The 18,329-nt window shown below is 37.4% G+C and overlaps 2 protein-coding genes across 4 annotated transcripts in view; one reads left to right on the top strand and one right to left on the bottom strand.

Moving 5' to 3' along the window:
- The window catches only part of CMSS1 (cms1 ribosomal small subunit homolog), a 395,641-nt gene that overhangs the window by 268,538 nt on the left and 108,774 nt on the right, over positions 1–18,329 (bottom strand). The gene's annotated exons all lie outside the window — the stretch shown is intronic.
- The window catches only part of FILIP1L (filamin A interacting protein 1 like), a 113,648-nt gene continuing 99,421 nt past the window's right edge, over positions 4,103–18,329 (top strand). For both annotated transcript variants that reach the window (XM_047793831.1, XM_047793813.1), the window contains exons 1-3: positions 4,103–4,355; positions 5,059–5,232; positions 13,324–13,502. In XM_047793831.1, coding sequence (XP_047649787.1) covers positions 4,113–4,355; positions 5,059–5,232; positions 13,324–13,502 — 596 coding nt within the window. In that variant the 5' untranslated portion in view covers positions 4,103–4,112. The remainder of the gene's footprint in view (positions 4,356–5,058; positions 5,233–13,323; positions 13,503–18,329) is intronic.

Consider the following 18,329-nt stretch of genomic DNA (forward strand, 5'->3'; position numbering starts at 1 on the left):
CCAATTATTAGCTGTGTAACGTTCATCTGTGTTTTCATTTCTTTGCTGTAAATTCTGAGATAATAATATTCCCTACCTCATCATAGGGTTGTTGGGATAATTGAATAAGTTAATAAATGTAAAATGCTTAGAAGAATGCCTGGCATGCAGTAACTGCTCAGTAAGTATTAGCTATCATCATCATTCCACGACCATCACCATCGCCACCTCCATCAATGCTGTCTTTCTGTCTCCAGTATCTAATAGAGTAAACAATAAATGTGTGATGGAGGGAAGTAAGAAAGATCATGAGTTATAGAGAAAACACATTAAGGGACTTTAAAAGTTTTGAAAGTGTATGTTTTAAATTTCTCCAGATGGATACTTTAACTTCAAGTACCACCTGACAGCTGGTTTGTTACCAACAAATAAAATATTTAAATAATAAACAGGTAAGGCTATAACACCTTCAAGTTCTGCTTTTACAGCCTGTTGTTATATGAGGCTAAAAACAATTCTCAGCTTGGAAGTTCCTGTTGTGGCTCAGCGGAAACGAATCTGACTAGCATTCATAAAGACGCAGGTTCGATCCCTGGCCTTGCTCAGTGGGTTAAGGATCTGGTGTTTTGAGCTGTGGTGTAGGTCACAGACACGGCTTGGATCCAGCGTTACTATGGCTATGGTATAGGCCAGCAGATACAGTTCCAATTTGACCCCTCTAGCCTGGGAACCTGCATATGCTGTGGGTGCGGCCCTAAAAAGACAAACAAAACAAAAAACAAACAAAACAATTCTCAGCTAAAAATTATCACAAGGATTATTTCCCTGAGCATTGTCTTTTAACTCTAGTCTATCCTCTGGTGACAACCATTAGACACAGGTTTACTGCATATCCCTATGTAGCATTTAGATTTCTGTGGTTTTCCTGCAAGATGCAGACTCACAAATCCATGTTTTCTAATTATGATATTGATTAACTTACGCTGGAAAGCACAGTGGCAAGAATCATTGTATATGCTAGGAGAAAGGGGATCATGGAGATCACTTCCTCATTCCCCTCGTTTCACTAATCAGGACAATGAACTCAGAGATGATCAGTGTCTTAACTGAGTGCCACAACTGATTCGTGACAGAATTTTCACAAGACTTCTGTCTAGTTCAGACACATTTCATGACCTCAAATTTACAAACTATTTTCATAAACCTTACACCTGAAAGTGTATCACTTGTATTAGGGAAGTAAGAAAGCCACACCACAAATAACCAACTTAGTGCATGACACACAGTGACCTTCAATAAAAGTTTGAAGGATGGGTGGAGAGATGAATGGAGGCTTAGCTGATTGGCTGTGAAGTCCTCAAGGTTCCTGAACTATCTTGACATTCAAGTTTCTCAAACGGTGCCAGCAAACTGGGACTGGCAAGAATCACTTCTTAAAGAGAGTACCAAGGAAAGACACAGAGCCATTCTTTCAATCTTCTTTTCCTTCCCCCGTATTTATGGCTTGCATCTCATTAGGTGAAAGAGATAATCAAACTTACTTTGGTTCTTCAATTTTTTCCAACTATTAAAGGTAATACAGAATCACTATAAAATTTTGGGGAATGAAATAAATTAATATCAATATTAATAATAAAAGCTAATGTTTATTGAGTGATAATTTTTGTTTTGTTTGGTTTTGTCTCTTTAGGGCTGCACCTGCAGCATATGGAGGTTCCCAGGCTAGGAGTCTAATTGGAGCTGTTGCTCCCGGCCTACCCCAGAGCCATAGCAATGCCAGATCCGAGCCATGCCTACAACCTACACCACAGCTCGAAGCAATGTTGGATCCTTAACCTATTGAGCAAGGCCAGGGATCAAACCTGCAACCTCATGGTTCCTAGTCGGATTTGTTTCCGCTGCGCCATGATGGGAACTCCTATTGAGTGATAATTTTGCATGAGGCGTGCTGCAAACATTTGACATGTGACATGTCCTGATTCATTTAATCCTCGCAGCAACTTTAGGTTATAAATATCCTTCTATTATTACCTTCATTTTACAGATGAGAAAACTGAGGCATAGAGGTATTAAATAACTTGTCCAAAGTTTCAGTCAATGGATTACAGGTCTGAACTCAGGTAGAGTGGTTCCAGACCCACTGAGTGGGTCTCAATGACTCTTCAAATTTTGGTTTCCAATGCACATTAAAAAGAAAAGAACTGATTTAAATATTGACAAATTTGACTAAATTAAAACGTAAAATTTCTACACCACAAAAGACAAAGTGAAAATGCAAGCAATAGACAAGAAAAAATAATAGCAAAATATATAATCAACAAAATAACTTATTGAATGTCATGAATTCTTACAAATTTATAAGAAAAAGACAACTGATATAAAAGAAAAATGGGCAAAGACTCTGAACAAGCAATTTAAGAAGCAACTCAAGTGGCTCTCAACATAAAAGGATGCCACTGTCATTAATTATAGTATGCAAATTAAGAAGTCAGATATCATTTCACTTATCAAATTGGTAAAAATTATAAATTCATAATACCAAGTGTTGATGAAGACATGAAGCAATGAGAACCCTCATACTCTGCTATAAATTGATACTCCATTTAGGAGAGCAATAATGCCTAGTAATGCTGAGAACATATATATTTCATAGTCCAAAAATTCCACTCCTATGACCTAAAGAAAATTACCTAAAGAAAGGCATGTGTACACACAAAAAATGTACAAGAAAATTCACAGCAGCATTTTCTTTCTAATACTACAAAAAAGTAAATTATTTAAATATCCATCAATAGTAAAATGGATAAGTAAATGGCAGACTATTCATATAATGAAATAATATATAGCAATCAAAATATGTAAAAAACAAGAAGAACCTCAAAAATACAGGATGAAAAAAATATTTCCAGAACAATACATTTAATATGCTGTACTTACAAAAGGTTTGAAAATCTTCAAAGTAATACTACATATTGCTCAGCAATAAATATACATGCTTTAAAAGTATAAAACATGCATGGGGATAATAAACACCAAATTCAAGATGGTTACTTCTGGGGTGGGAAGGGTATAGAGTGGGCTAAGGAAGAGGTACTTAAGGGCTTTGACTGTATCTATAATATTTTACTGAAAAAATTGTTTTCTAATGTATATGGTAAATAAAGATTTACATATCTGATTGGCAGCATGTAGTGATTCATTAATTTCCATACCTTTCTGTAAAGAAATATTATTACAAACTAAAAGCAAAGTACCAATCATGATAAAATTTTCATGATTTTAGGAATGAGTAAAGTTAACAATCTGCTTATATATCATTGATGTAGACAAATTCAATTGGTATTTTATCTTCTCATTAGAACCTCAGAACAATTTATCTTGTTACTGTAAGTTAATTTGGATGATTATATAATCATATATGGAGCTAATATGTCCCTCCAATATTAATTTATTTTATATTGTTTCTATAATTGTCAACTACTATAGGCACTATTGTTCTCATTTTGGAGATAAGGGTCTTAAATATAAGTCCTTGACTTATCCAAGGATAGTTCTTCGCAGAATGTTAGGGGTACAGCCAGGGACCAAGCCTTCATTCCTTTAATATTAGACTTCACTGTCATAACAAAATAACCCAAAGTATTTTGTAGTGGTAATTCTGATGCTTCTATCTTAAATCGCCGAAGTCTACGAATTAAAAAAAATTTTAAACTTCCAAAGGAAACACTATAATGTGAATCTGCAGAAGTCAGAACAATTAGCAAATCTGCCATTTTATAATTATGTTAAGTACATCTTAAGTAAGCACTTAGACCGAGGTTGGAGGTATGACTTAGGTCCCTGAGGTAGAATGCTTGGTGGATGAAGTTCAAATACACTCTGTTTACCCATGGACATAAGTGGCCTTAATCAAAGCAGAACACATTTTTTAAAATGTTGATTTTAAAAACAGAAGTATAAACAAGGCTGTGATTTATGAATCTGCTAATGCCCTTCTCTGCTGTAGACTTCACAATGATCAAGTCTTTGGCTGTGGTAAATACAACAAGAGTGCAGACTTGTCAAAGTTCTTATTAAAACTCCACATCCACTAAGAATTACAAATTGTCTTCCTTCTTTCCAGTCCATAAAGAATGCGTTCCAAAAGCAGTGACATGGAGGGCTCAGCCCGAAATCAACTTCCAAGACAGAGTAAAGATGACAGTTTCCAAGGACCTGAGGACATGAAGCAGAGACACAGAGACAAAGAGCCCACCAGTGAGTCAGATGCAATCCTTCCATATCCTAAGTCACACAGTGGTAACAGCCACCAAGGAGAAGACCTCTCAAGAGATGACTTATTATTTCTTCTCAGCATTCTGGAGGGAGAACTGCAGGTCAGCTGGGTTAGAATTTTCCCCCTTCATGTTTTAAGGAAAAGGCTGCTTATGAATTTGGTGTGTAGGATGTTACAGAAATAGATACAGTGGTTCATACTTGTATATACATGAAAGCAAAGTGTACATACACAGAATTCTCTCTGGCAACATGAAGGGCAATAGATCACATCTAAAAGGGATGTTGTTATGACATGCAATTGGCACGCATGTTGTGAAAGGTCATATCCTCTGCCCATGCTGCTTACAAGCTTCAATGCACAGGCACATATGGGTAACAATAATACCAGATGACTTCTGGATTGATTTAAATAATAGTAAGTGTTTTGTATTTCACATGACCTGGCTCCTTCCTAGATGCGCCCTGGCATTACTGACCTACACATATAGGAGAATCTTATTTCCTATCCCTGAAAATGAAAATGCCAGCCCACTGAGGACTATCATGTCATCTGCTTGTCAAAAACACAATAAAAAATGCAGTCTCTTCCTGTTGTATAGTGATCACTTTAATGTGCAACTGGATTGTAAAAGGATGAAGGGACACAGTTTTGCTACCTTTTCTAAAAGAGCGCTGAAAACCAAATATGGCTGGTTTATATTTGAATGAGAAGAAAAAAACCACTCAACTACACAAGAAATCACTTGCTGAGACTGCTGCTAGATAAAAGTGGGCTTTCTGAAATGCTTTTTGTTCCTACAGGCTCGAGATGAAGTCATAGGAATTTTAAAGGCTGAAAAAATGGACTTGGCTTTGCTGGAAGCTCAGTATGGGTTTGTCACTCCAAAAAAGGTGCTAGAAGCTCTTCAGCGAGATGCTTTTCAAGCAAAAGCTGACCCTTGGCAGGAGGACATCTATGAGAAACCAATGAATGAGGTATGTATCACATCAAGGGTGTGTACCTAGGGAGGTGGAATAAGCTTACCAGCCAGTTAAGCACTAGGCCTGGCAGGTGAGCAAGACACATAACTCTGTTTTTGATTATTTATAGTTCTATGTTTAAAATCTATCCAAATTAGATAAACACTACATGTTCTATAGGAAAGAAAAAAAAAAGGAGAATAAATCATGGACGGGATGTTTTCACTAGGCTTGTTTCTTGACATCAGACTAAAACCTAGCAAAAGAATTCCTCTTTTTCTCTCTCCCTCTTTCTCTTGCACATACACAGACACACATACACACAAACACACAGAGAAACACAGACACTCAGACCTAGACACACATACAAGGGTCTGGTCTTTTAGAGACTTGAAAGCAATAATAAAAAACAGATAAAGTTTCAACCATGGAGGTTAATTTCTTTGAAAACACTGAAGTATTATGTCATAGAAATTCTGAGCATGAAGGGAAATGATCTGAAGAAGTGTCCAAGAAATAGAGTTTTAGAAAGCATGTACTTTAGATGAGCAGATATCCTCTTTTACCTTAAAAAGTTTAATGACAAAGACTTTTCCCCCACCAAGTGTGCCCAGCAATGATAATGGCAAAGATGAAAGGTCCCAATACAGCCACCACTGTGTAAAGACTCAGTACTTCTTGCTCTTTTACTTGCTGACGTTTCTAAAACTCCTTGGCATCCTTATTTTATTCTTCTATTTTCCTCTGAGACCTCAATGGAAAATTTCATAATTTTTCATTTTTATAAAAAGGAAACAACTAGGAGCATGAGTTAAGGCTGGAGAGACTGAAAGCAAGTTTTGGACAAATTTCCCCCACATACTCTCTGGCAATCTACCTCAGGACTGACCTCTAATGTCCTCGCTATTCTTGTCTTGGGTGTCTCATGAGATACTACCATCTTGCCAAATCATGAAGGAGTTTGGTCATATGGATCTACTTCTCTGAGGGGTGAGGATGAGACCACCCAGAGTCTGTTGATTTCACTTTAATCCAAATTTTAAACAAGAGGAGCTGAAGCTGTATTCAAGTCAACAGTGTTAAAACTATATCCTGGCTCCCAACAAAGTGACTGTGAAACAGCATTAGGCACAAATTCCCTAATACATACGAGCAAAATGCAAATTAATGATCACTGAACATATCCTCACAAAACTCCACAAATGGCACAACCCCTCAACGCTTCAGTGTGAAATAAAACAAAATGATTCCAAACTTATGCTGATATCAGTAGAAAAAAGTTTTAGTTAAAAAATGATTCATTGTACACACACAAAATTGGAAATACCCTCTCGGCAAATGCTTGCAATCCTAACTTTGCATAGGATCCTGAAAGTTATCCATAATTTGACCTTGCTTCATAAATCCAACCTTCCTTGATCACTCTCCCAACAGATACCCCTTGATATACACACACATACTCACACACTTCTGACATTCCCATCTCTGTGATTTCCCCATTTTCTTCTCTAGCCTACTACTTCCTCCTTACAGATTTCTCTCCCCTAGTTCCTTGAAGCCTATATAACTCTACCTACCCAACAACCCACTAGCCTACCTTCTTCCTCTATCTAGGAAGTAATGGGTGAGAGGAGAATATCCAGAGAATAATCAGTAAAGGGAAATACTGACTAGGAGTCCGCAGATAGGGTTGAAGAAAAGAAAGAAAGAGAGGAGAATGTTCCCACTAAGATCATTCCTGGCAATACCCTAATTACATTAGGATGAGGATCTGCATTCGAAAAAAAAAAAATTATTGTTTTGTTTTATTCCATTCCCCTTCTTTTACTTTATTCATAATGTTCTTTTTTTAAAAATGTAAAAAATCTCAACCATGTCTTGGGTAAACTAAAGGGGGTTTATCTATTCATAAGGCAAAATATCTTAGAAAAGCAAACTGTTCTCATCTACATCACATGTTAGAAACACTGACTTAAGTTGGAGGCCTGCAAGCTAGAATAAAGGAAGTGGATGGGGAGAGAGGGGAGCTGGATTGTCAAGATGGAGGGAAGAACTCAGAGTCCAGAACAGTTTTATAACCTCCTATTCCTTTCCAATCTAGGGTTCTATACTAGAAGTTACCTTAAAACAGATACCTGAGTTAATGGTTTAATATATTCTTAGTTCTCCCAAAAAAGATATCAAGAAAAATATAATAGCAGTTTGGATTTATCAAGGCAGTAAAATAAAAGAATCTGCATGCCTTATTAGCATTACCTTAGGGTAATTCTTAAGGTACTTATTCTAAACAACTGTATAATTTTGCTTTTAAATTGCATTTTATAATTTTCATTGTATAAAAAGTTGTGGTTGCTGCCTTTGGGATGCTTAATGTCTAAGAGAGTGACAGACAACAAATGATCACACAAATACGTTTACCATATACAACATGTTAATTTTTGTGGTAAAAACCACAAAGCACTATGAGAGAGTATAATGGGGAATCAAATTTAGATAGAAGAATAAGAAAAGCAAAGATCTAGAAAATGAATAGGGGCTAGTTAGGAAGAAAAAAAAATCCATTTCCAGTAACACTGTAGATGAGATATTATGAAATCATACCACTAAAAAAGACATAAAAACATTAAATTGGAGTTCTTGCTGTGGTGCAATGGATTAAGAATCCAACTGGATGGCTCAGGTTGCTCAGGAGGGGAAGGTTTGATCCCCAGTCTGGTACAGTGGGTCAAGGATCCAGAGTTGCTGCAGCTGTGGTATAGGTCTCAACTGTGGCTTGGATTTGATTCCTCGCCCAGGAACTTCCACATGCCATGGGCGCTGCCGCTTAAATAAATAAATAAATAAATAAATAAATAAATAAATAAAATATCCAACATACTCTTAAGTGCATGGATGAACTTTAGATGGAGCTAGAGAAATCCTGAAGCCACAAACTAAAAGGGAAATTTCCATAGACTAGCTTCTGGCTCCATATATGTTGAAACCCTTCTCCTTTACAATCCACAAACTTCTAGTGCTGGGAACCAGAAGACAAATTTATTTTGCAGTATAGCCAATGGCCTTTCACCTATGACAATGGTTGGGTGAGCTGGCACAGTGGCAGTAAAAGCATTTTTGGAAGCCTTTTCTATAGTATGGTGGTTAGCAATAATTTAACTATACTTGGAAATGACTGAAACCAACTGAATATCCCTTTAGTAGAACCCCCCAAATGTTAAGAGCTTCTCTAAAACTAACATGAAAGAAAGTATGATGGATCATACGTAGAAGTGGGAAAAAGACAGAGGTCTTAACTGATTACACTCAAAGTGTAATTACAATTACTTTTGTACATTTTACAAAATACATGGCTGGGCGAACACACTGCTGGGCCCCTGGCAGGGCCCTGGATGATAGCCACATGGTAAATCCTTCTCTCTCTTTCTGTATGTGTACATATGTGTATTTTTAGAAAAGGAAGGCTTAATCATATTTGCAAGCACACTTTGAAGGGACAGAAGTGGGATGAAAGAGAGTAAATAGAGACTCACAGATGGAACAAGGGCTAGAAGGAGATAATTAGGGATAGAACAACAAAAACTGCTTATAGGTGAAAAGATTAAGAGTGTAGAAGGAGGAGCTCTTGTTGTGTCTCAGCGGGTTAAGGACCTGATGTTGTCTCTCTGAGGATGTGGGTTCAACCCCTGGCCTCGCTCAGCGGGTTCAGGATCTGGCAATGCAGCAAGCTGTGATACAAGTCAAAGATGCGGCTTGGATCTGGTGTTGCTGTGGTGTAGGCGGCAACTGCAGCTCCTATTCTTCCGTATGCTGCAGGTGTGTCCATTAAAAAAAAAAGAATGTAGAAGAAAAAACAGAGTACTTATGCTTAACTGACTAATCAGACAAGTAGGAGATAAAGAGTAAGAAGGTAAGGATGTGTTCAGATCTGGTGCTTAGAGAGAAGCTTGGGATTCAAACAGGTGCCTTAAGGAGAAAAGAAAGGATGCTAACCAGGGATAAGGAAAAAGCTGCATGGAAGGTACAACTAAATCTGAAAATCATCTAGAATACTACCAAGATTGACAGTAGAAAGGAAGATTATGAGAGTGACCTGAGGCTCAGCAGAGGACTAAATAAGAGAGAGCAGACTGTTACCATTTAGGGTGCTGATAAAACAAGGAAGTACTTTCATAAGTCTGGTAGTGGCAATACAGAGCCATGAGAATCATGTCCCCATTTCTAGCATCTGAGATTCTGAGGCAGTGTGAGGAGAGCAGACTCTAGGATTGTAGTATTACCCAGGAAAACTAGTTTCAGGAAAGACAGGAAAGATGGAACATTTTATGACTAGCATGATCAGGTTACCCTTGATCTACTAAAATGACCAAATAATTTCTCTGTTGTCTGGACTAGCTTATCTCTATCAGTATATTCAGAGTAATCAAAGAAAAAGATAATTGTCAAAGAGCCAATGGAAAAGAACAAAGAGAACCAAAAACACAGTGCAGAAAGAAGATCAAACCCCAAATTAGGGTGGTCTGTGACTCAGGGGCCATTAAAACAAAGGTTATTATTCTTTTCTAAACATATATAAGAGACCCAATGCAAAAAGATGGAAAACCTCTCTGTTCACTTCCTTTGCCCATAAGAGTATCCAACCTATTGGAACACACTGTAGTTCCTTCATCCTAGGCAAGGAGTTGGACTGTATTAGGGGTTGGGGTTTGGACATGATATCAGGGAGATTAAAACGATAAGCAGGAAGTTTGTCATTGCACAATAAACATTAAGGAGTCATCTTTCAATTTTTCTGCCCCGACACTCCTTGAAGTGACCTTAGTCTTCCTGTTTTCTTCCCCAAGCTTCATTCAATCTGTAAGTGGGGCTAGATAAAAAAGGGGCAGTGGTTCTCTGACAATCCTTTAGTGCTTAATGATACACCACCCCTACACTGCTCCTAACTGTTTCATGTGTATCTCTTATCTCTTAGAGAGAGTATAAGCATTGAATACAAACTTCTCTTGTATTCCCCCTGGCAACTATCATAGTACTAAGTATATACAGCATAATAGACGCTTAATAAATAGCTGTTACCTTGAGAAAACTGTGGCAATAGAATTGATCCTAGAAATCAAGCCCAACCACTATATTTATCATTGAAGAATCTGAGGTATGCAATGGATGTGTGGCTTAGACAAGTATACATACAGAGGTGGTGGAGAATGAAATAAGTTCGGACAGGCTCAGGTCCATCATTTATCTGTCAGGAATGGTTCACTGAACTGAGAACCAGTAAATTTAGAACCACTGGCATATTTTTTAAGAGGCCATCTAGGTATGGAGAAATGAAGGTACAGAATAAAACTTCAAACATAAGCTAAAACATATAGCCAGCATAAGTTACATTTTCTTTGGGGAGAGTCATGGAATGTGACAGAAGGAAAACCCAGAGAATTAGGCATCTCACTGATATGATGGAACAAACACATCTACCTAGGAGTGATCAAAGAAGCTATAAAGCTATAAATGAAGAACAGGGAAAGTTTTGGGTGGAAACGAAAAAAAGGTTTCTGTCGCAGAACTGAAAAAAAGCAGCCTTGAAGCACCGTAGTGTGTTCTAAGACCTAACCTGAAGTCCAGTGTGGCTAAAGGCTGGGTAAGAAAGATAGGACGGTATGGAACATGAATGAGGTGGAAGTATCAGGAAGCCAGATGGTGAGAGACGTTTTGGCTCTGAATAGGAGAGCAGAGTAATTCCACTGGTTGAAGATCATGCTGTCACTGATGACGACAGGCTGGAAGGAGGTGAGGTTGAGGAAGGGAGACCACTTAGGAGGTTGTGTAATAAATAAAGGGTAATGATTCTTTCCAACCTTCAACCTTCCTTCCTTGTCCCTTCAAACAAATAAACAAAATAAGGAGGAAAAAAACACAATGGAAAGCAACAGTAGATTAAAATAAATCTGCTCTTTTCTCTTTTTAGGCTGAATAAAGTTTAATATTCATGTCCATACAATTATAAGAAGCTATCTGAGAACTTTTTTCTTGCATTTATGAGGTTCCCTTCGTCATTCATTTATGCTTGACTAAATACCTACCACAATTATTCATTTATTAATTCTAGGGTCCATCTTGCGACAAATTGAGTGTTTTTCTAAGTCAAGTGACAAATTTCCTAAATTAAGGCTGATTCTATCATTATTTCACTCTAAAATTTTAAAAGCAGTTGATTTGAATTTTTTTATGACTGCCTATCCTAAAAGGTTACATAATGTGTGAATCCATTTATGTAACATTATTATTATTATTATGGCCACACCTGCAGCATATAGAAGTTCCAGACCAGGGACTGATGAGCTGTAGATGACACCTATGCTGCAGCTGCAACAACACCAGATCCTTTAATCCACTGCGCTGGGCCAGTAATCGAACCTGAGCTTCTACAGTGACCCCAGCCACTACAGTTGGATTCTTAACCTACTACACAACAGTGGAAACTCTGATTTGAATTTCCCTTACAGTGCACTCCAATATTTGGGCAACTGGAAGGAGTTTTCAGAGGACTGTTGTGGCCTGAAACCCAGGACAATTAAGCCTACAATCTCCCTCTCAGAAAACAGTCGGTAGTTAAAAGTGACTCTGTCTGCAGGCAATATATCTTAATGATTTCAGCTTCCTCAAAAGGACTAGTTACATTTATTAAAAACATCAACACCTGAATGACTTAATGACATATATTTTTTGTGTTACAGCCCCATTATAAACCCATCTTAGAAAACTAGACAACCAGCTTAGATGTTTAGAGGTCAGAGAGAATTAGTTGAGTTCTATATGCTGGGATACCTTTATTCTATTCTTTTTCTGAAATAATTTGGCCATTTTTTGCCTTGGATTCCTAGTCAGTACGTGCTTTTTAAGGATGTACATTTCAAAGAGACTTCAAATTTAGAGTCAAATTTTCAATCCTTTATGAAAAATGCAAAGGGTAAATAAAATCAACAAATACTATCAGCTACAGTTTAATACTTAATTTAGACAGTCATATGCTTTCAAAATCACATTCTTAACTGGATTTTAGTTTATCACTGGCCAAAGAGCCTAAGCTACATTTGTTCTGATCATCCTGTCTCCCTTGTTTCTTTCTTGATTCCTTTCTTGCTTATTTTGTTTTTGATCTGTAAGCATACATGCACACGCTGTAAGCAAGGCTTGCTATCAGATGCTAAGAACTTAAGAAAAATAGAATGCAGGCCCTTCAGGGAGTTCTTAATCTAGCAGAGGAAACAAACTTAAATCAAGCACAGGGCAACTGTTTTACAACAGAGATATAGGTAGACCACGGAAAACAGAAAGGACTTGATGTTTACATCTGGTCACATTTATACTATATACTAACACAGACTGGATTAACAAGAATTTTTTAAAACTACACAAGCACCTTCATACATAACACAATGAAAAACAGATCATGGGATCCAAGAGGCATACATGGGTAGAGTACTTTAGGGAGGGCTGGGGCAGGAGAGATCAGCTAGGGGAGTGGCTGAATCAAACATTATATAGGGGAGTTCCTGCTGTGGCTCAGGGTAATGAACCTGAGTAGCATCCATGAGGGTTTGGGTTTGATCCCTGGCTTCACCCACTGGGTTAAGGATCTGGTGTTGCCACAAGTTGAGGCGTAGGTCACAGATGCAGCTTTGTTCTGGCGTTGCTGTGGCATAGGCCTGCAGCTGCAGCACTGATTCAACCCCTAAGCCAGGGAATTTCCATGTGCCACAGGTGTAGCCCTAAAATAAAGGTGAAAAAAAAAAAAAACATTGTACAGGAATTTCTTCATTTTTAATCATTCCTCTGATACGGTTTCTTTGGAGAAGGAAGCGGCAGAAAGGAGGTCATGGAAATTGTTCTGATATTTACAGAGACACCAATTTCCCTCTGATTTAAAAAAAATGACAATAAAAAGTTATATTTGTGTTGAAACACACCAAAAAGTATCAATTAACAAGAGCAATGATAAAAACTGAACGAGACAATCAGAAATCCACTGTTGAATTAATTTATCAAAACTTGGAAAGCTGGCAGTATTATAAATGATTTGTACTTAGACAATTATACGTTCTTTTGTAGCTGGACAAAGTTGTGGAAAAACATAAAGAATCTCACAGACGAATCTTGGGACAGCTTTTAATGGTGGAAAAATCTCACAGGCAAACCATATTAGAGTTGGAGGAAGAAAAGAGAAAACATAAAGAATACATGGAGAAGAATGATGAATTCATAAGCTTGCTAGAACAGGAATGTGTAAGGTAAGGCTACTTTGGGCAAGACAATGACCCATTCTGCAAACTCTTACTAACCTCTCACTATGGGCAGGGCATTTTACCAAGGGATACACGGATACAAGATGATTATGACATAGACTCTGGTTTCAGAAACCTCACAGTTCAGAGTAAGGAAAAAGATATGTTTAAAAACAACATCAATACAATGCAAGAACAACTGGGTGTGACAGGACTGTGAAAACATAAATGCTGGGCACCTAATTCTGCAAGGGAGTGTCCTGCGAAAGCTGCAGAGCGGAGGTAACAGGGATCCAGTCTCTATACAAATAAGAATGGAAACCATATACAAGGCAGTGGCAGAAATAAGAGGGAAGCATAAAGGCATAGAGTGTGGATGCTGAGGGAACTCAAGCTTTTCATATGGCTACCGCACAGGGTATAAATGAAGGATAAGAAAAGAAAAGGCTAGCCACGAGCGGCTGGATTTTATACTATTGGCAATAAGGAGCAAATGAAAAATTATGAGAAGAATGAGTTGATCAAGTATATACCTTCTTAAAGAAGAGAGGAGGAGCTTTAAACTGGGGGCAGGTATGTGTTTTAATGGCTATGGGGTTAGAGAGGATGGGGTGTAAACAAGAAATATTTACGATATGTAGTCAATATGAATTAGTGACTAAAGAGACTAGAGAGCAGAGCAAGGAAAACAGGAAGTTATACTCCTGGTTATTCACCAAGGTATGGAAAAGTAGGAATGGGGCACAGCTTTTTGTTGTTGCAAGATTTCAAGGTGCTGGTGGGGGGTTTCTTGTTTTAGATATGTTGACTGTGAGGTAACTAGTATATTCCAATATCCAGTGGAGAGAATGAGATATCTAAATAGATAACCTATGGCTGGAAATACAGTAACCATTTCATAAGCATATAGAAGGCTGATTATTTTGCTCGACTTTTGACTCTCTGTTCCTAATTATGTTAGAAAGTATGAACATCCATATTAAACTGAAAGGACAATGATTCCTTGCTATTAACACCGCAAAGAGAAAATAACCAATCTTAGCTATATCAAATTTTTACTGAATCTTCTTTTCACTTGTGTTATTCCATGTATGCTTCTGAGTTATAGAGCTAATGGTGCGGGAATCTAAAAATCACAGAAAATACAGAAAAAAAATAATGACTTGTGAGCTCCTTTTTCTAAAATACTAGTAATCTCAACTATTTTATTTGACTACTTACAATTCTTTTTTTTTTTTTTTAAGCTGTCCCGCACCATATGGAGCTCCCAGGCCAGGGATCAGATCCAAGCCTCAGCCGCAAACTAAGCTGCAGCAACTCTAGCTCCACTGCGCCAGGCCGAGGATCCAACCAAGCCACTGCCGATCCTGTTGCACCATAGCAGGAGCTCCTACCGTTCATATTTTAGCTAGGTAACCGAAGTTACATAATAGCTAGCCTAAATGAAACTTTCATACTTTCATTTCTTTCCAGTGCACTTTATGGTGGACACCAAGCAGAGTGCCAGGGAATCAATGGCCCTCATATCCAGTTTATTTTCCCACATTCATCAGGAGTTTGTTTTCTACTCACTATATAAAGAGGGGGTCTTGTTACCTTCCCCCTATGAACTTGAAATATCTGCAGGGGCAGATTAAAGCAGCAAAAGACATCTGGCACCAAGGAAAGATTTGACTCAGACATTACAGTATAAGATTTGTTATTCAATGAAACAATGTCATATTAAATATTATTTCAGATCCCTGTAGTCTGGCACCCATGGCCTCATTTGGCCTCCATACTCATTTGGCACTAACTTGTTGAACACAGACACCTCCTTTCATGTTTCATTATTATGAACATTTATTGACCATGGTCAGTGTGCTGCCTGCCATAGAAGAAAGCATGCTGTCCCTGCCCCAGGGAAAGAGGGCACATTAATCACATTAACAGAGAAAGCAAGACTCTGTTACAACAGATTATAAATAAGTTAGGGTAAGAATGTGGAAGGCTGCTGGTGGTGGTAGAATTCTAATGTTTACAATTATATCTCTACTATCTTCTGAAGGAAGGCTGAGGAGGGCTATCCAGAAGTAACACTGTAAAGCTGGAGGCAAGTGAAGGTTATTTAAATCAAGAGAGACCAAAGAGAAACAACACAGAAATGGGAACAACAGAGTAGTGGGAATAAAGACCATAGGCTAGAAAATCAGTGAGATGAATGTAAATTGTACATCATGGAATCAATATATCAAGAATAGTATTTTTCTATGTATCAAGGATTTAAGAGGGAGATTTTAAAAGATTATATTTGTTAGCCATATGGGACACAATTTTTTTTTTTGTCTTAAAGAATAATTAAAGTAAGCCATTATCAAAAAATAGAAAAAAAAATGACTGGAGGAATTCTGTTTCACCTGTACATCACAATTCCCATTTCCTGGCACTGCTGACGCACTGGTGCCTTCTGCCTCCTGCCCACCCCCAGACTGTGGCATGGAGGTAGTGGGCCTCATGAGGCATAATTGACTTCCACTTGCTTTAAGGCCATGTGCATAAAAGAACTAAATGAAGACCACCTAAAAATGCAGGAAGTAGCGGAAACTCTAATTTCAGGTAAATACATACAGACAAGGTGCTTACACAAGAGAGTAAAGTGTCATTCACGTGTCTCATTCTCTGATGACAAATGACAGGACACATACCATTACAGAGTCCTAACGTTAGTGAGAGTACTTCCTCTCAAACATGTAGCCACTCCTCACAAAAGCAAGAACTAATCTCTTCTAAAGAGTCAAAGAATAATGTTTGCTTCCTTCCTCAAAGTGATGTAAGCCACTCCCAAATCAGTGACCCTCAGTACAGAGAAACAAAGAAAGATATCATAACCCTCATTAAAATGGTCTGAGTAAAATAGTTATAAAGGACTATCTGACTGAAACTCTGAAAAAATATTGTTAAAATTTTACTGCTTGTATTTTAAATGTTAGATAATACCTACTTGGAAATAAAATAAAAATTAAGAAATACATGATTGAGATAGTTAATGAAACCTTAGAGGTGTAATAATGGATTTCAAATTAAGGTTTAATTTCTATGTTTTCTTTGGAGAATTCATTTTACATGGAAAACCCTACAGGAGACTGATGTCATACATTGAGTTTAGGCCAAAATGTTTGCCAAGTGATGTCGTTGTTGTAATCAGTAAACAATTGGCTTTCCTACTGAGGGAGGGTGGGGGCAGGAAAAAGTTCAGGAAACCCAGTTCCCAAGCATGCTAATGCAAAGTTTCCTTCTCTGTAAGTCTGTCCATAAAATAATATTATATCCGCATTTCATGACAACCTTCTGTTCACTAACTAGCTCTAATGTGTGGATATGTGTGTCACTGATGACCTGAATTATGTACTTGGCTGAATTAAAAGTGGAGTCTATGTGAAAGGTTTTATACAAAAGCAATGCCAATAATTTTTGGCCTTTCTGGATGGCTTCACAGGAAAGCCAAAACAAAAATCACTTTTAGTCAGTACAATTTTGCAAAATTTTCCCATAAGTGAAATGCCAATTTTGTCTGTACTTTCAAAAAAGCTTGCATATTTTTTTTTGCTTTTTCAGTTTCAATGGGGGAAAAGGCTGTTTCCTTTTTTTGAAACCATGCATTCTTTTTTAGAACACTAAAACAAACCATGTATACTAACCATATATATTACTACATATCTGGCCTTGAAACAACCACTAAAGTGGGAAACAAATATTATCATGGCAACTCTGTATAAAAATGTGGCTTCAACCATGGATTTTTTTAAAGCTTTCAATTACTTTTTCATAATATCGTGACCAAATAGGCTAGCACTGATATTCTGATTTTATAAAGCAGGAGTTAAATGGTAGCTTCTCAAAAGCCACATAGTGAGGAAGGAATCACAGGTAGAATTAATTTCTTGTTCCCGTCTGCCCAGGTGTGACTAAACAGAACAGTGGTTTATGGGGCAGAGGATCTTGCAGGAAAGTCAGCAGGGACCCAGCTTCAAGAGTTGTTGCCTTGACCACACCTTGAGCTAAGTCCTTGGTAAAGAACAAAGTCTTTCCTCCACCCTTCCCTTCGGCTGAAGCAGTTTTATAAAGAAAGATTAACATCATTAACCCTTTTCTACTATAATAAGACTATTTTCTAGATTGGCATCAGGAAAGGTAGTGAATAAACATCAAATCTTCTTTCAAGAGGCGTTGGGTACTCCCTTGAAATATGCATAAATGAAAGAATGTATTAATTTACCTAATTGTTTAATTAGTTTCACTAATTTGTTAGCTCTTTAAGTGCTGCTTGCCATTCATATATTCACTAAAACAAACAAACAAAAAACCCAATTAATGATTGCCTGCTACATGCCATGTCCTGTGCTAGATACCAGGTGAAGGAGTTAGATGTGTTTTTCACCTACATAAAATGCTAACTCATTTGTACATGTGTAAAACAGAGACACTACTGCAGACTCTAAGACCTGATACAGATGCTTCTAGGGCACTGTGAGATGATGATGGGAGGAAAAATAGACACTAGTATGGTACAAAAAAACATAAGATTAAATACTCATGAAAATAAAACATTCAGAAGAAATCAATGAACACACTAAATTGGAGTACTTTACTAGAGAATTCAATATCTTGCAACTGATAGTGTCATTAGGATTTTCAGTTTCTTTGGCCTTAAATCTCAGCTTTTAAGAATATCCCATGAAGCATAACACAGTAGAGAGAATGTCTGAAAAAATAAACCAAGTCTACTTTTTAAAAATCATATTTGGAAAGCTAGCAGTTTCAAATTTCATGCACACTAAACAATTGTTTTAGATA

This window comes from Phacochoerus africanus, chromosome 1 (assembly GCF_016906955.1).
Source record: "Phacochoerus africanus isolate WHEZ1 chromosome 1, ROS_Pafr_v1, whole genome shotgun sequence".
Taxonomy (NCBI): domain Eukaryota; kingdom Metazoa; phylum Chordata; class Mammalia; order Artiodactyla; family Suidae; genus Phacochoerus; species Phacochoerus africanus.